This window comes from Oncorhynchus gorbuscha, linkage group LG01, assembly GCF_021184085.1.
Source record: "Oncorhynchus gorbuscha isolate QuinsamMale2020 ecotype Even-year linkage group LG01, OgorEven_v1.0, whole genome shotgun sequence".
In the NCBI taxonomy this organism is placed as follows: Eukaryota; Metazoa; Chordata; class Actinopteri; order Salmoniformes; family Salmonidae; genus Oncorhynchus; species Oncorhynchus gorbuscha.
In genome coordinates this window covers 1,837,703-1,857,601 of record NC_060173.1, presented here as the reverse complement: position 1 = coordinate 1,857,601, position 19,899 = coordinate 1,837,703, and the positions used below count along the sequence as shown (strand labels likewise).

Below are 19,899 nucleotides of genomic sequence, written 5' to 3'. Positions count from 1 at the left end.
AATGTAGATAACTAACACTATTGACACAATGTAGATAACTAACACTATAGACACATTGTAGATAACTAACACTATTGACACAATGTAGATAACACTATAGACACAATGTAGATAACTAACACTATTGACACAATGTAGATAACTAACACTATAGACACAATGTAGATAACTAACACTATTGACACAATGTAGATAACTAACACTATGGACACATTGTAGATAACTAACACTATTGACACAATGTAGATAACACTATAGACACAATGTAGATAACTAACACTATAGACACAATGTAGATAACTAACACTATAGACACAATGTAGATAACTAACACTATAGACACAATGTAGATAACTAACACTATAGACACAATGTAGATAACTAACACTATAGACACAATGTAGTTAACACTATAGACACAATGTAGATAACTAACACTATTGACACAATGTAGATAACTAACACTATAGACACAATGTAGATAACTAACACTATAGACACAATGTAGATAACTAACACTATTGACACAATGTAGATAACTAACACTGGAGACAATGTAGATAACTAACACTATGGAGGACACAATGTTGATAACTAACACTATGGACACAATGTTGATAACTAACACTATGGACACAATGTTGATAACTAACACTATAGACACAATGTAGACCACTAACACTATAGACACAATGTAGACCACTAACACTATAGACACAATGTAGATAACTAACACTATAGACACAATGTAGATAACATTATAGACACAATGTAGATAACTAACATTATATACACAATGTAGATAACTAACACTATAGACACAATGTAGATAACTAACACTATAGACACAATGTAGATAACACTATAGACACATTGTAGATAACTAACATTATAGACACAATGTAGATAACACTATAGACACAATGTAGATAACTAACATTATAGACACAATGTAGATAACTAACACTATAGACACAATGTAGATAACACTATAGACACAATGTAGATAACTAACACTATAGACACAATGTAGATAACACTATAGACACAATGTAGATAACACTATAGACACAATGTAGATACTGTAACTAAAACTATATGCCATCTTGACAGATCTCTATTGAAAGTGCTTTTCTGTCCATCACTAGGCCTAATCTGTAGCTGGGGGACTGGCCTTGCAGTCACAAAACAAAACCTTTTGATAGGATAGAAGTAATGGAATATTGTTATTTATAAAATTATGTCATGTACCTAAATATATAGAACAATTTAGTCACCCTTAACACATAAGAGTTAAGAAGTTTCAGAAGTTAAAGTTTTAATTCACAGTCTCCCGTTTTGGGGCCCGGTAACTAACTTAATGAAGTATTCATTAAGCAGTGCGTACAGGAGAGAGTAGGGAGTTTTATGTCAACAAGGCCCACATCCAAGCTCTGGTTGCAAGGCTTTCTCTGTGCCCCCAGTCGCCTGTATCCTGTGGAAGCCACACATTAACCCCCTGATGCTCCTCAGGGTTCAGTTTAGATAACGCCATAGAAATAGAATGTACTACAGTCAGATATTATATACTCAGACATGGTCTGAGGGGCTTTGTCTATTCTAGTCCGATCTATTTCTATGGATAATCCCAGGAGGAGAGGTTTGAAACAACACCATGTTCTTTCATCATTGTTGAAATGCTGCAATGGAAGAGCTGGAGAACGTATCTCGATCACTCATCGTGGTGGATGCCCCCTGGCATCCACCACGATGACACATTAAATTAATGACAACAGCAGCATCCACTCATCATATCCATCATCATATCTCTCCACACAATCTCACAGCAGATTTACTGCCATTTCAGTTTAAAACCCCATGCATTCTTGGAACCGGTTCAAGGAACAGAACTGAAAATCCGCATAAGAACAGAAATGGAACCGGGTACGAAAGTGATCCATACTGTTCCGGAACAGAACCGTCTTTTTCATTCCAGGCAATTTTTTCAGATCCACAAAAAAATGCAACAAAGCACCTATGCAAAGCCCTCACTCTGTCACTCAGTAACTTATTCCAGTGTCTTCCTGTCAGCTGAAAATCTTTGCCCGTGTGTGTGTGTAGGCTACATGCCCCTCCCCCCTCTGAAGCACAGGCTACTGACCAGACATTACAATTATTATTCAGAAAATAGGAAGAGAGATGATTTATTAGCTAGAGAAGAACGAATTCACCTTTTCAAATGCTAGTTAAGGATACTACAGGCCTAGTTATCATGTTTCATGTTGGATTTATTAACTACACAATGGAAGTGTTTTTAGTTCAAATCAAATCTTATTTTGTCACATATACATGGTTAGCAGATGTTAATGTGAGTGTAGTGAAATGCTTTTGCTTCTAGTTCCGACAATGCAGTGATAACCAACAAGTAATCTAACTAACAATTCCAAAACTACTACCTTTACAAGTGTAAAGGGACGAAGAATATGTACATAAAGATATATGAATGAGTGATGGTACAGAACGGCATAGACAAGATGCAGTAGATGGTATAGAGTACAGTATATACATATGAGATGAGCAATGCAGGGCATGTAAACATTATATTAAGTGGCATTGTTTAAAGTGGCTAGTGATACATTATTTACATACATTTTCCATTATTAAAGTGACTGGAGTTGAGTCAGTATGTTGTTGCTGCTCTGTCTCTCGTGTTAGCTAGCTATTCAACGTTCCTCCATAGAAGCCGCTCCTCTTAGGTATAATTCTGTGGACCTAATTCAGGTAATGATGTCATAACAAGATGCCCAGAGTAACCGGTGTGAAATGGCTAGCTAGTTAGCGTAGTGAGATATAATAGCGTTTCAATCAGTGACGTCACTCGCTCTGAGACCTTGAAGTAGTTGTTCCCCTTTGCTCTGCAAGGGCTGTGGCTTTTGTGGAGCGATGGGTAACGATGCTTTGTGGGAGGTAGTTGTTGGTTCGGGCCCAGGTAGGGGCGAGGAGAAGGACGGAAGCTACCCTTTAACACTACAAGACTCCTACTCAACCCATTCTTGCTCTCTCCTCACCTGCAAAATTTCAGTTGAGTCTTGCTCCATAGACTACACTTGTGTGTCCATCATGCATCTGAACAACTAGCTGGCCGGCTTCATCTGCACTGATTGATCTAAACAACTAGCTTGCCTGCTTCATGAAGTAATTTAATGAGATAAATGTAAACAACTGTTGATTTCAGGTTAAAAAAAGGAATAGAAAGTAAAGATATAAACTGGTACTTTTTGTTTCGTTTTTCGAACCGGTTCATTACATTATTTTGTTGGTTGGAACGTACAAGCTTTTTATGTTCAGAACAAAACGATTGGAAAATTATTTCAGTTCCAACCCTTTGCTGCTATAAAATTGATAGTGCTGCGTTATAATCCCAAAATATGGACACTGCTTCTACACCTGCATTGCTTGCTGTTTGTGGTTTTAGGCTGGGTTTCTGTACAGCACTTTGAGATATCAGCTGATGTACGAAGGGCTATATAAATACATTTGATTTGATTTGATATCCTTTACATAATACATACAGGACTTGGAGGAAATCAGAGGATCATACTACAAAGTCTATCCTATGAAATATTTTTTTTGTCTAACTCAACTAATGCCTAATATCAACTGTTCAATCAGGATGTGGAATGTGTCTACAACTGTGTGACATGCTGCCCAAATAGCTAAAATCTCAACACTTCAATAACAGTATGTTGAACTGATGAGAAATGAGGAAACATCTACTTCAACATGGCTAGTGAATTTGACAGGGACTCTCTATCTCTCTCTCTGTTTTACCTTGAGCATCTCTTTATACTTCCCCATCTCAGAGTGGGCAGTGATGAGACAGCCCAGCACTCTGAACTTCCCCCCGGGGTCTGAGGTCTTCTCCAGCACCTTGGTCCAGACATGCAGGGCTTTGTCAGTCTGATTGGCCTGGTACAGCTTTAAGCCTTTCTCTACCTGCTGCTTGGTTTGGTCCTGGCCCATCTCTGCTACAAGGAGGTGCCTCATAAAAATATTCATCCGTTTAGGTGTTGTTTGGCTTTCAGTGGAGGACCAAGAAAGTAGATCCTTGCCCATGTACAGTGGGTTATGTTAAGAAAGTAGATCCTTGCCCATGTACAGTGGGTTATGTTAAGAAAGATCTGGTCGTAAAGACTGAGGATCCTCTAACGATCTACGATTCTCTGACGTTCCTCTCTGTGGTACTATATCTCTCTCTCTGATACAGTAGGTCTCTCTCTCTCTCTGATGCAGTAGGTCTGATGCAGTAGGTCTCTCTCTCTGATCCAGTAGGTCTCTCTCTCTCTCTGATGCAGTAGGTCTCTCTCTCTGATCCAGTAGGCCTCTATATCTCTCTGATCCAGTAGGCCTCTCTCTCTGATGCAGTAGGTCTCTCTCTCTCTCTGATGCAGTAGGTCTCTCTCTCTGATCCAGTAGGTCTCTATATCTCTCTCTCTGATCCAGTAGGCCTCTCTCTCTGATCCAGTTGGTCTCTATATCTCTCTCTCTGATGCAGTAGGTCTCTCTCTCTCTCTGATCCAGTAAGTCTCTATATCTCTCTCTGATCCAGTTGGTCTCTATATCTCTCTCTCTGATCCAACTCTCTCAGCTCCGGCAGGCGACGGGTCAGGATGACTGGGAGGAAACTGGATCCAGGACTTTAAAGGACCAGCCAACTAACACCTTCATACCTAATCACGTTGAGGACGAGGCGAAAGGAAAACCAAACGTGTCCCTCCCTACTTCCTCGATCCAACAGTAACACCTTTAAGAGTTCAGAGTTCACTTCCCGAAGAAATTCTGCTTTCGAAAAACGCTGCAGAAACACGTCTCCCTGCGAAGTGCTGGCAGCGGTATCCCAGAATATCTGCTCCCTCCGCACCCCTGTGAAAGGAATGTCCAGCGCCCCAGTGTCCCCCCCCCCCCTTCCCTCTCCCTGTCCCTGGGCTGGCGCTGCAGCAGATGTCCCTGTCACTCTGGACCATGTGTCACTATAGGAATCCTGCTCTGTCCTCTGTTCACAGATCCAAGGTCCCGATAGGAGACGCTATACCCTCTCTACCCTCCTCACAGAAAGACCTCAACCTTTCATCCAAACTCTGACTGAAGTTAAAACGCTACCTCCACATCCCAGCCGTCAGAAAATGCATAGAGCTACACCCAGAAATGGATCTGACCTGGGCATCTCACTCAAACCGTGGGGGGGGGGGGGGTCTGAACTGGGAGAGGAGAGCAACAGCTATAAGCAAAGTTATTTCACAACATTGGAGGTGCAGCTTGTCAAACAAACTACTCCTAGTGGCTGGCTGGTCACTCATTCCTGTGGGTGGGTCTAGTGGACTGGAGGCACACACGCACAGCCACTACAACCCCCACTTTAACCCTCACACTGGTGTCAGCAACTGATGCTCAGAATAGTTCACAAAGTCCGACATGTTACTGGCCTTGGGTTTCAGTTGAACAGCCTCCTTAAACACATCGATGGGATCACTCAGAGCCTTGGCCTGCCCAGTGTAGTGTCTGCCTATGTTTATTCCACACATTTAGTTGAAGGTAATTCCCCATATCGTTTCACTTTCAACCTCTTACTGCAACTGTCAATCACAGGAGGATTCTGGGGGCAACTGTGGGGTCCAGCCTTGATTGGTTAACTGATTAACTTTAATATATATATATATAAATGCATAATAAATCTGGCTGTCATTGGTCAATTGTGTGAGTCAGCGGGTGGGAAAACACAGGAGGATTCTGGGGGAAAACACAGGAGGATTCTGGGGGCAAACACAGGAGGATTCTGGGGGCAACCACAGGAGGATTCTGGGGGCAACCACAGGAGGATTCTGGGGGCAACCACAGGAGGATTCTGGGAGCAAACACAGGAGGATTCTGGGAGCAAACACAGGAGGATTCTGGGGGCAAACACAGGAGGATTCTGGGGGCAACCACAGGAGGATTCTGGGGGCAACCACAGGAGGATTCTGGGGGCAAACACAGGAGGATTCTGGGGGCAACCACAGGAGGATTCTGGGGGCAAACACAGGAGGATTCTGGGGGAAAACACAGGAGGATTCTGGGGGAAAACACAGGAGGATTCTGGGGGCAAACACAGGAGGATTCTGGGGGCAACCACAGGAGGATTCTGGGGGCAACCACAGGAGGATTCTGGGGGCAACCACAGGAGGATTCTGGGAGCAAACACAGGAGGATTCTGGGGGCAAACACAGGAGGATTCTGGGGGCAACCACAGGAGGATTCTGGGGGCAACCACAGGAGGATTCTGGGGGCAAACACAGGAGGATTCTGGGGGCAACCACAGGAGGATTCTGGGGGCAAACACAGGAGGATTCTGGGGGCAAACACAGGAGGATTCTGGGGGCAACCACAGGAGGATTCTGGGGGCAAACACAGGAGGAGTCTGGGGGCAAACACAGGAGGATTCTGGGGGCAACCACAGGAGGATTCTGGGGGCAAACACAGGAGGATTCTGGGGGCAAACACAGGAGGATTCTGGGGGCAACCACAGGAGGATTCTGGGGGCAAACACAGGAGGATTCTGGGGGCAACCACAGGAGGATTCTGGGGGCAACCACAGGAGGATTCTGGGGGCAAACACAGGAGCCCGCTCTCAATGTTCAAAATACACCACAGAGCAAAATTTAGTCACAGAGGATCAATAGTTTCTCAAAAATAATGGATGGATTAAATGTGATCACAAGCCCATACAGGAAACTGCCAAAAGGAAGGCTTACCCAACGTAGTGTCCTAAAGGGTGCTGGGACACAGTGAGCTGCCAGAACAGCTTCAATACTCCTTGACATACATTCTACAAGTGGACCTAAACCATGCCAGGATTTAAAACATTTAAATAAAGATTATTTAACCTTTATTTAACTAGGCAAGTCAGTTAAGAACAAATTCTTATTTACAATGACAGCCTACCAAAAGGCAAAAGGCCTCCTGCGGGGACGGGAGCTGGGATTAAAAATAATAATAATATAGGATTAAACACACATCATGACGAGAGAACACAACACTACATAAAGTGAGACCTAAGACAACAACACAGCAAGGCAGCAACACAACATGGTAGCAACACAACATGGTAGCAACACAACATGACAACACAGCATGGTAGCAACACGACATGACAACACAGCATGGTAGCAACACAACATGACAACACAGCATGGTAGCAACACAACATGACAACACAGCATGGTAGCAACACAACATGACAACACAGCATGGTAGCAACACAACATGACAACACAGCATGGTAGCAACACAACATGACAACACAGCATGGTAGCAACACAACATGACAACACAGCATGGTAGCAACACAACATGACAACACAGCATGGTAGCAACACAACATGACAACAACATGGTAGCAAAACAACATGGTAGCAACACAACATGGTAGCAACACAACATGGTACCAACACAACATGACAACAACATGGTACCAACACAACATGACAACAACATGGTAGCAACACAACATGATACCAACACAACATGGTACCAACACAACATGGTAGCAACACAACATGGTAGCAACACAACATGGTAGCAACACAACATGGCAACAACATGGTAGCAACACAACATGGTAGCAACACAACATGGTAGCAACACAACATGGTAGCAACACAACATGATACCAACACAACATGGTACCAACACAACATGGTAGCAACACAACATGGTAGCAACACAACATGGCGACAACATGGTAGCAACACAACATGGTAGCAGCACAAAACATGGTACAAACATTATTGGGCACAGACAACAGCACAAAGGGCAAGAAGGTAGAGGCAACAATACATCACACAAAGCAGCCACAACTGTCAGTAAGAGTGTCCATGATTCTTTGAATGAAGAGATGGAGATAAAACTGTCCCGGTTGAGTGTTTGTTGCAGCTCGTTCCAGTCGCGAGCTGCAGCATGATTATCAGTTACCAGTTGGCCCAGCATGATTATCAGTTACCAGTTGGCCCAGCATGATTATCAGTTACCAGTTGGCCCAGCATGATTATCAGTTACCAGTTGGCCCAGCATGATTATCAGTTACCAGTTGGCCCAGCATGATTATCAGTTACCAGTTGGCCCAGCATGATTATCAGTTACCAGTTGGCCCAGCATGATTACCGGTTGACTACAGTTGGCAGAGCATGATTACCGGTTGGACCAGCAAGATTACCGGTTGACTACAGTTGGCAGAGCATGATTACCGGTTGGACCAGCAAGATTACCGGTTGACTACAGTTGGCAGAGCATGATTACCGGTTGCCTACAATTGGCCCAGCATGATTACCAGTTGCCTACAGTTGGACCATCATTATTACCTGTTGCCTACAATTGGCCCAGCATGATTACCGGTTGCCTACAGTTGGCCCAGCATGGTTACCGGTTGCCTGCAGTTGTCCCAGCATGAGTACAGGTTGCCTACAGTTGGCCCAGCATGGTTACCGGTTGCCTGCAGTTGTCCCAGCATGAGTACAGGTTGCCTACAGTTGGCCCAGCATGGTTACCGGTTGCCTACAATTGGCCCACCATGATTACCGGTTGCCTACAGTTGGCCCAGCATGATTACCGGTTGCCTACAATTGGCCCAGCATGATTACCGGTTGCCTACAGTTGGCCCAGCATGCGTGCCAAATATACACCTTGTTGTGTTATGGCCGTAGACATATAATCCATAGAAGAGTTGTGGAACCTGGTAATTTGTCTATTAAACTCATGGGTACACTATATTTCTATGGCTGCTAGTCCTGACTTGAATGGGAACTACCATCTATGGGTTATATTTCTATGGCTGCTAGTCCTGACTTGAATGGGAACTACCATCTATGGGTTATATTTCTATGGCTGCCAGTCCTGACTTGAATAGGAACTACCATCTATGGGTTATATTTCTATGGTTGGTTGCGGCTGTCTGTTTGCCTTTTGCAAATTTCTAAATACAATGGCCTAAAAATCAAATCAAATCAAAGCAAATTTTATTTGTCACATACACATGGTTAGCAGATGTTAATGCGAGTGTAGCGAAATGCTTGTGCTTCTAGTTCCGACAATGCAGTGATAACCAACAAGTAATCTAACTAACAATTCCAAAACTACTGTCTTATACACAGTGTAAGGGGATAAGGAACATGTACATAAGGATATATGAATGAGTGATGGTACAGAGCAGCATACAGTAGATGGTATCGAGTACAGTATATACATATGAGATGAGTGTGTAGACAAAGTAAACAAAGTGGCATAGTTAAAGTGGCTAGTGATACATGTGTTACATAAGGATGCAGTCGATGTTGTAGAGTACAGTATATACATATGCATATGAGATGAATAATGTAGGGTAAGTAACATTATATAAGGTAGCATTGTTTAAAGTGGCTAGTGATATATTTACATCATTTCCCATCAATTCCCATTATTAAAATGGCTGGAGTTGGGTCAGTGTCAATGACAGTGTGTTGGCAGCAGCCACTCAATGTTAGTGGTGGCTATTTAACAGTCTGATGGCCTTGAGATAGAAGCTGTTTTTCAGTCTCTCGGTCCCAGCTTTGATGCACCTGTACTGACCTCGCCTTCTGGATGATAGCGGGGTGAACAGGCAGTGGTTCGGGTGGTTGATGTCCTTGATGATCTTTATGGCCTTCCTGTAACAACGGGTGGTGTAGGTGTCCTGGAGGGCAGGTAGTTTTCCCCCTGGTGATGCGTTGTGCAGTCCTCACTACCCTCTGGAGAGCCTTACGGTTGAGGGCGGAGCAGTTGCCGTACCAGGCGGTGATACAGCCCGCCAGGATGCTCTCGATTGTGCATCTGTAGAAGTTTGTGAGTGCTTTTGGTGACAAGCCGAATTTCTTCAGCCTCCTGAGGTTGAATAGGCGCTGCTGCGCCTTCTTCACGACGCTGTCAGTGTGAGTGGACCAATTCAGTTTGTCTGTGATGTGTATGGCGAGGAACTTAAAACTAGCTACCCTCTCCACTACTGTTCCATCGATGTGGATAGGGGGGTGTTCCCTCTGCTGTTTCCTGAAGTCCACAATCATCTCCTTAGTTTTGTTGAAGGCCAGTATCCCGGAGTCGCCTCTTCACTGTTGAAGTTGAGACTGGTGTTTTGTGGTTGCTATTTAATGAAGCTGCCAGTTGAGGACTTGTGAGGCATCTGTTTCTCAAACTAGACCCTCTAATATACTTGTCCTCAGTGCAGGACATGTTGAGTGCCCTTCTCTATAAGCATGCTGAAAGTCTGTTATTAATTTGTTTACAGAGAAATTGCATTGTATTTGGTCAAACTTTTTTTTCCAACAGTTTGCTAAGAGCTGGCAGCAAGCTGATAGATCTGCTGTCAGAATCAGGCCGGTTTACCACTCTGAGTAGCAGAATGACTTTGGCTTCCCAACAGGCCTGAGGACAGACAAAAGCAACCATATGGCTTCAGCAAAGTAAACAGAAAATATAACACAATAGCGAGAACAACAATGACTAGATACGGATTCTAATTCTCACACAATGTATTTAACAGAAAAGTGGACCAAGGCACTCTTCATATAATTCATTAAAATGCATTGATTTGTATGACAAGTTCAATGGAACTACTCTGCTGAACTCTACTCTATTGTACTGAACTCTACTGAACTACTCTACTCTACTATACTGTACTCTACTGTACTCTACTCTGTTTTAACCTACTGTACTGTGTTCTACTGTACTGTGTTCTACTCTACCGTGTTCTACTGTACTGTGTTCTACTCTACCGTGTTCTACTGTACTGTGTTCTACTCTACCGTGTTCTACTGTACTGTGTTCTACTATACTGTGTTCTACTCTACAGTACTGTGTTCTACTCTGCTGTGTGATGCTGTACTGTGTTCTACTCTACTCTACTGTGTTCTACTGTACTGTGTTCTACTCAACGGTGCTGTGTTCTACTGTACTGTGTTGTACTGTGTTGTACTATACTGTGTTCTACTGTACTGTTTTCTACTATACTGTGTTCTACTGTATTGTGTTCTACTTTACTCTCTTCTAATGTGTTTTACTCTACTGTGTTTTACTCTACTGCGTTCTACTGTACTGTGTTCTACTGTACTGTGTTCTACTTTGTTCTACTGTACTGTGTTCTACTTTGTTCTACTCTACTGTGTTCTACTCTACTGTGTTCTATTGTAAGTCGCTCTGGATAAGAGCGTCTGCTAAATGACTTAAATGTAATGTAAATGTACTGTATTTTACTCTACTGTGCTGTGTTCTACTCTACTGTGTTCTACTATACTGTGTTCTACTCTTGTGTGTTCTACTCCACTGTACTGTGTTCTACTCTACTGTGTTCTACTGTACTGTGTTCTTCTCTAGTGTGTTGTATTGTACTGTGTTATACTATACTGTACTGTACTGTGTTCTACTCTAATGTACTGTGTTCTACTGTACTGTGTTCTACTCTTCTGTGTTCTACTGTACTGTGTTCTACTCTTCTGTTATCTACTGTACTGTGTTCTACTGTACTGTGTTCTACTGTACTGTGTTCTACTCTTCTGTGTTCTATTCTACTGTACTGTGTTCTACTGTACTGTGTTCTACTCTTCTGTGTTCTATTCTACTCTACTGTGTTCTATTCTACTGTACTGTGTTCTACTGTACTGTGTTCTACTCTACTGTACTGTGTTCTACTCTACTGTGTTCTATTCTACTCTACTGTGTTCTACTCTACTGTGTTCTATTCTACTCTACTGTGTTCTATTCTACTGTACTGTGTTCTACTCTACTGTGTTCTATTCTACTCTACTGTGTTCTATTCTACTGTACTGTGTTCTACTCTTCTGTGTTCTATTCTACTGTACTGTGTTCTACTCTACTCAATCAATCAATCATATCAAATGTATGTATATAGCCCTTCGTACATCAGCTGATCTCTCAAAGTGCTGTACAGACCCCCAGCCTAAAACCCCAAACAGCAAGCAATGCAGGTGTAGAACCACGGTGGCTAGGAAAAACTCCCTAGAAAGGCCAGAACCTAGGAAGAAACCTAGAGAGGAACCATGCTATTTAACCAGGTAGGCTAGTTGAGCAGACTTGTTTACGTGTTGCTGTGCGTTTTGTTGACAACCTTACTTTGCTACTTGACAACTTTACGGTTTTTACTTTTTAATTACCCTTTATATTTTTAGTTTTTCCCTCACTCAACTTTTTTTATTTAACTTTTTCACTCCGGAAGCTTTATCTGGACGTGGTTCGTCAGGACCTCCAACAGCCAAAGCTAAGTAGTAACATTAACATGATGCCTTCTAATTGCAGTCGCTGTACTCATAATATACAGGAGAATGATCGCCTTATGGCGAGGATAGCTGAGCGTCTGTGCCACCAGTAAGTACAGATAGTAACGTTAGTAGAAATCCCCTCGCATGGTCTCCACAGCCGGACAACTTTCTCATGGCTTCTGGAGGGAAATGCTGTAGGAATGTTCAACCGGTGTCGCTCATTCAGCTGACAGAAACTTTCAACCGGTTTTCCCCATTAAGCAGCGAGTCAGAGGCCGAGTCTTATCTGGTCTCTACTCCTCCCGTTACGGGGTCTGAGATGCCGAATAGCTCTGACAAATTGAAAACCCTAGTCATTGGCGACTCCATTACCCGCAGTATTAGACTTAAAACGAATCATCCAGCGATCATACACTGTTTACCAGGGGGCAGGGCTACCGACGTTAAGGCTAATCTGAAGATGGTGCTGGCTAAAGCTAAAACTGGCGAGTGTAGAGAGTATAGAGATATTGTTATCCACGTCGGCACCAATTCTATTAGGATAAAACAGTCAGAGATCACCAAGCGCAACATAGCTTCTGCGTGCATATCAGCTAGAAAGATGTGTCGGCATCGAGTAATTGTCTCTGGCCCCATCCCAGTTAGGGGGAGTGATGAGCTCTACAGCAGAGTCTCACAACTCAATCGCTGGTTGATAACTGTTTTCTGCCCCACCCAAAAGATAGAATTTGTAGATAATTGGCCCTCTTTCTGGGACTCACCCACAAACAGGACCAAGCCTGACCTGCTGAGGAGTGACGGACTCCATCCTAGCTGGAGGGGTGCTCTCATCTTATCTACCAACATAGACAGGGCTCTAACTCCTCTAGCTCCACAATGAAATAGGGTGCAGGCCAGGCAGCAGGCTGTTAGCCAGCTTAGTGGAGTCTGCCACTAGCACAGTCAGTGTAGTCAGCTCAGCATGGCCGTGTTTGCCTGAGCAATCTCACTGGAATAAAGACCTCATCTATTCCTGCCATTATTGAAAGAGATCGTGATACCTCACATCTCAATATAGGGCTCCTTAATGTTAGATCCAAAATAAATCAAATCAAATTTATTTATATAGCCCTTCGTACATCAGCTGATATCTCAAAGTGCTGTACAGAAACCCAGCCTAAAACCCCAAACAGCAAGCAATGCAGGTGTAGAAGCACGGTGGCTAGGAAAAACTCCCTAGAAAGGCCAAAACCTAGGAAGAAACCTAGAGAGGAACCAGGCTATGAGGGGTGGCCAGTCCTCTTCTGGCTGTGCCGGGTGGAGATTATAACAGAACATGGCCAAGATGTTCAAATGTTCATAGATGAAAATTAAACTCGGACAACAGAGATGCTTGTTCTAGGTCCCAAGAAACAAAGAGATCTTCTGTTGAATCTGACAATTAATCTTAATGGTTGTACAGTCGTCTCAAATAAAACTGTGAAGGACCTCAGTGTTACTCTGGAACCTGATCTCTCTTTTGACGAACATATCAAGACTGTTTCAAGGACAGCTTTTTTCCATCTATGCTTTTTTCATCTAACATTGCAAAAATCAGAAACTTTCTGTCCAAAAATGCTGCAGAAAAATGTATCCATGCTTTTGTTACTTCTAGGTTAGACTACTGCAATGCTCTACTTTCCGGCTACCCGGATAAAGCACTAAATAAACTTCAGTTAGTGCTATGAGTCAGAAACATTTATTGACAAAATGGAGTACAACTTTTAAATAGGATAATTTTGGTCTTAAAGTCAGTCTCATCCAGAACAGAGTTTTGTACCAGAGTACATCACAACATAAAGGTTAAGTTCCTTTAAAACCTGCCCACATCTGGTGTAACAGCGCCTCTCCTCGCCTCGAACCAGGAACCCTCTGCACACATCGACAAAAGCCACCCACGAAGCATCGTTACCCATCGCGCCACAAAAGCCGCGGCCCTTAAAGAGCAAAGGGAGACAACTACTTCAAGATCTCAGAGTGAGTGACGTCACCGATTGAAACGCTATAAACGCGTACCACCGCTAACTAGCTAGCCATTTCACATCGGTAACACTGGCAGCACAGAAGTAATCATCAAGTCAGAGTGCAGCTGCTAGCGACCCGATTGTAATGCCTGTGGGAAATGTGTCCCAATGGGGCTAGTTAAGGACAGTTAGTAAATTACACAATGTACATGGGACAATGTTAAAATGTATTGACGGTCCCCAACTAGCCTCGGAGATAGACTATCCAAAGTAAAAAACAATTTTGCCACGGTTGCACACCAACAAGCTGAAGCTAATTGGCGAAATAATTTGGCTAACTCTTCCCATCTGCAAACACACACGCACACACACACCCACATCAAACCACACTGCAAAATGAACAAGGCCACATCAGGAAGTTCAGCCCCCCTTTAAGAATCTGAATCATGTAAGGCCGGCACTCAAGCTGTAAAACAATGCTCTGGTCTACAAACAAACCCCAGAATGTAATACAGCAATCAGCCCACAGGTCTTCGCTTCGCACGAGAACCTCTTCTAGCAAACCTTTATAATCAACTTTATTGGTGACTTTAGGTTGTCAACATTTACATTTACATTTAAGTCATTTAGCAGACGCTCTTATCCAGAGCGACTTACAAATTGGTGCATTCACCTTATGACATCCAGTGGAACAGTCACTTTACAATAGTGCATCTAAATCTTAAAGGGGGGGTGAGAGGGATTACTTATCCTATTCTAGGTATTCCTTAAAGAGGTGGGGTTTCAGGTGTCTCCGGAAGGTTGTGATTGACTCCGCTGTCCTGGCGTCGTGAGGGAGTTTGTTCCACCATTGGGGGGCCAGAGCAGCGAACAGTTTTGACTGGGCTGAGCGGGAACTGTACTTCCTCAGTGGTAGGGAGGCGAGCAGGCCAGAGGTGGATGAACGCAGTGCCCTTGTTTGGGTGTAGGGCCTGATCAGAGCCTGGAGGTACTGAGGTGCCGTTCCCCTCACAGCTCCGTAGGCAAGCACCATGGTCTTGTAGCGGATGCGAGCTTCAACTGGAAGCCAGTGGAGAGAGCGGAGGAGCGGGGTGACGTGAGAGAACTTGGGAAGGTTGAACACCAGACGGGCTGCGGCGTTCTGGATGAGTTGTAGGGGTTTAATGGCACAGGCAGGGAGCCCAGCCAACAGCGAGTTGCAGTAATCCAGACGGGAGATGACAAGTGCCTGGATTAGGACCTGCGCCGCTTCCTGTGTGAGGCAGGGTCGTACTCTGCGGATGTTGTAGAGCATGAACCTACAGGAACGGGCCACCGCCTTGATGTTAGTTGAGAACGACAGGGTGTTGTCCAGGATCACGCCAAGGTTCTTATAAAGGTCTACCTGTTGTATTCAGCATTTCACGGTAAGGTCTACCTGTTGTATTCAGCATTTCACGGTAAGGTCTACCTGTTGTATTCAGCATTTCACGGTAAGGTCTACCTGTTGTATTCAGCATTTCACGGTAAGGTCTACCTGTTGTATTCAGCATTTCACGGTAAGGTCTACCTGTTGTATTCAGCATTTCACGGTAAGGTCTACCTGTTGTATTCAGCAGACATAAGGAAGCAATTTGTGAGTGTTTTTTTTATTTGATGTAATGCTGCCAAAGGCATTTGAAGGCTGAATGTGACATTCCAGCAGTTGTTGGTTTGTTACTGTTTCTACTTCACCCCAAGTGAGTTCTCGTGACAATAACATGGTAAACCATTTCTCTGACGTCAGAACACTCAAGAGACAAAGCACAGACCCAAAACATTGGGAGTGGCACAGGCCCAAAACATGGGAGTGGCACAGGCCCAAAACATGGGATTGGCACAGGTCCAAAACATTAGGAGTGGCACAGGTCCAAAACATTAGGAGTGGCACAGGTCCAAAACATGGGAGTGGCACAGGCCCAAAACATGGGAGTGGCACAGGCCCAAAACATGGGAGTGGCACAGGCCCAAAACATTGGGAGTGGCACAGGTCCAAAACATTGGGAGTGGCACAGGCCCAAAACATTGGGAGTGGCACAGGCCCAAAACATTGGGAGTGGCACAGGCCCAAAACATTGGGAGTGGCACAGGCCCAAAACATGAGAGTGGCTAACAAGCTGTTGGTTTGAAACCCAGGCATTGCTTGCAGGTCATCCAACATGGAACAGAAAAACAGCTGGATTTTTATTAGATAATATTAACATTTCTTACCACCACACAAGGCGGAACAGAGTGCTTTGTGCTGCAAAAATATCACATTTTCAAAAAGATTAGCTGGCTCGCCAGATCAACAATTCATGATTTTAAAACTGAGCGGTTCTCCATAATTGACACATTGCTGAATAAACTAGTTCATTTAACTTTGTCTAAACAGCTGACGAGATTGCCTAGTGCGTTGCCCCAATGATTGAATTTAACATTCATATGAAAAGTCATTTGGTTAACATTTAACGTTATACTCACATTTCATGAAGTTGTTATTTATTGAGCTAGAAACTATTCTCCCGGGAAATGGCGAATGAGAATGCGGTGACCTCATAACGCTACGCGCCTCAAAGATAATCCCAATGAATGGAGATAGTCGCCTCATCTGAAGTCACATTCGCTGACTGTAATACTTCCACAGGCATAACTTGTTAAAAATTATTTTAAGCACAGAATACAGATCCACAAGCACTTTTTTCTGAATACGTAAATCCACAGTTATAAATGTTCGGGATGTCTGAACAGCCTGTTTGTTCACATTGTAGTTTTATTTGTGAGCTTTGTTGAATATATTTACAGATAATGGGATGTATTTGTGACATATGCAAGAAAATATGATTTCTGAATTCTCCGATCGTGTGGTTTCATCCCATCACTTATTGCTGTACAATGAACATGATTTACAGCTGTGAGGATGACTGCAGCAGAGACCATAAGAGACAGAAAGATCAGCTTATGTAATGTAACACCTTACAGAGCATTCAGAAAGTATTCAGACCCCTTGACTTTCTACACATTTTCTTACTTTACAACCTTATTCTAAAATTGATTTTTGTTTTCAAAAAATGGGGGAAAAAAATCCATATCAATCTACGCACAATACCCAATAATGACATCACAATACCCAATAATGACATCACAATACCCAATAATGACATCACAATACCCAATAAAGACATCACAATACCCAATAATGACATCACAATACCCAATAAATGACATCACAATACCCAATAATGACATCACAATACCCAATGGGGCGGCAGGGTAGCCTAGTGGTTGGACTAGTAACCGAAAGGTTGCAAGTTCGAATCCCCGAGCTGACAAGGTACAAAACTGTCGTTCTGCCCCTGAACAGGCAGTTAACCCACTGTTCCCAGGCCGTCACTGAAAATAAGAATTTGTTCTTAACTGACTTGCCTAGTAAAATAAAATTAAAATAAATAAAATTTAAATAATGACATCACAACACCCAATAATGACAAAGCTAAAAAAAAAAAAAAATACTTTTTTGCAAATTTATTACAAATAATACAAACATTTACATAAGTATTCTGACCCTTCACTCAGTACTTTGGCAGTGATTACAGCCTCCAGTCTGCTTGGGTATGATGCTACAAGCTTGGCACACCTGTATTTGGTGAGTTTCTCCCATTCATCTCTGCAGATCCTCTCAAGCTCTGTCAGGTTGGGTGAGGAGTGTCGCTGCACAGCTATTTCCAGGTCTCTCCAGCGATGTTTGATCAGGTTCTGGCTGACCAAGACCCTTCTCCCCCGATTTCTCAGGTTGGCCGGGCGGCCAGTTCTAGGAAGAGTATTGATGGTTCCAAACTTCTTGGGGTCCTTCAATGCTGCAGACATTTTTTGGTACCCTTCCCCAGATCTCTGCCTCGACACAATCCTGTCTCGGAGCTCTATGGACAATTATTTAGATGGTTTGGTTTTTGCTCTGACATGCACCTGTCAACTGTGGGACCTTAAATAGACAGGTGTGTTATATAGACAGGTGTGTTATATATGTGTGTGCCTTTCCAAATAATGTCCAATCAATTTGAATTTAGCACAGGTGAACTCTAATCAAGTTGTAGAAACATTTCAAAGATGATCAATGGAAACAGGATGCATCTGAGCTACATTTAGAGTCTCATAGCGAAGGTTCTTATATACAGTGCCTTGCGAAAGTATTCGCCCCCCTTGAACTTTGCGACCTTTTGCCACATTTCAGGCTTCAAACAAAGATATAAAACTATTTTTTGTGAAGAATCAACAACAAGTGGGACACAATCATGAAGTGGAACAACATTTATTGGATATTTCAAACTTTTTTAACAAATCAAAAACTGAAAAATTGGGTGTGCAAAATTATTCAGCCCCTTTACTTTCAGTGCAGCAAACTCTCCAGAAGTTCAGTGAGGATCTCTGAATGATCCAATGTTGACCTAAATGACTAATGATGATAAATACAATCCACCTACAAAAATATTTCCCAAGCTTTAAACATCCCAAGGAGCACTGTGCAAGCGATAATATTGAAATGGAAGGAGTATCAGACCACTGCAAATCTACCAAGACCTGGCCGTCCCTCTAAACTTTCAGCTCATACAAGGAGAAGACTGATCAGAGATGCAGCCAAGAGGCCCATGATCACTCTAGATGAACTGCTGAGATCTACAGCTGAGGTGGGAGACTCTGTCCATAGGACAACAATCAGTCGTATATTGCACAAATCTGGCCTTTATGGAAGAGTGGCAAGAAGAAAGCCATTTCTTAAAGATATCCATAAAAAGTGTTGTTTAAAGTTTGCCACAAGCCACCTGGGAGACACACCAAACATGTGGAAGTAGGTGCTCTGGTCAGATGAAACCAAAATTGAACTTCTTGGCAACAATGCAAAACGTTATGTTTGGCGTAAAAGCAACACAGCTCATCACCCGGAACTCACCATCCCCACTGTCAAACATGGTGGTGGCAGCATCATGGTTTGGGCCTGCTTTTCTTCAGCAGGGACACGGAATATGGTTAAAATTGATGGGAAGATGGATGGAGCCAAATACAGGACCATTCTGGAAGAAAACCTGATGGAGTCTGCAAAAGACCTGAGACTGGGATGGAGATTTGTCTTCCAACAAGACAATGATCCAAAACATAAAGCAAAATCTACAATGGAATGGTTCAAAAATAAACATATCCAGGTGTTAGAATGGCCAAGTCAAAGTCCAGACCTGAATCCAATCGAGAATCTGTGGAAAGAATTGAAAACTGCTGTTCAAATGCTCTCCATCCAACCTCACTGAGCTCGAGCTGTTTTGCAAGGAGGAATGGGAAAAAATGTCAGTCTCTCGATGTGCAAAACTGATAGAGACATACCCCAAGCGATTTACAGCTGTAATCGCAGCAAAAGGTGGCGCTACAAAGTATTAACTTAAGGGGGCTGAATAATTTTGCACGCCCAATTTTTCCGTTTTTGATTTGTTAAAAAAGTTTGAAATATCCAATAAATGTCGTTCCACTTCATGATTGTGTCCCACTTGTTGTTGATTCTTCACAAAAAAATACAGTTTTATATCTTTATGTTTGAAGCCTGAAATGTGGCAAAAGGTCGCAAAGTTCAAGGGGGCCGA

General features: G+C 43.1%; 1 protein-coding gene across 1 annotated transcript in view; it reads right to left on the bottom strand.

Annotated features, from left to right (window-relative positions):
* Window positions 1–4,213, bottom strand: part of rapsn (receptor-associated protein of the synapse, 43kD) — a 35,154-nt gene extending 30,941 nt beyond the window's left edge. The window contains exon 1 of the mRNA XM_046297135.1: window positions 3,811–4,213. Coding sequence (XP_046153091.1) covers window positions 3,811–4,095 — 285 coding nt within the window. The 5' untranslated portion in view covers window positions 4,096–4,213. The remainder of the gene's footprint in view (window positions 1–3,810) is intronic.
* Window positions 4,214–19,899: the final 15,686 nt, after the last annotated feature.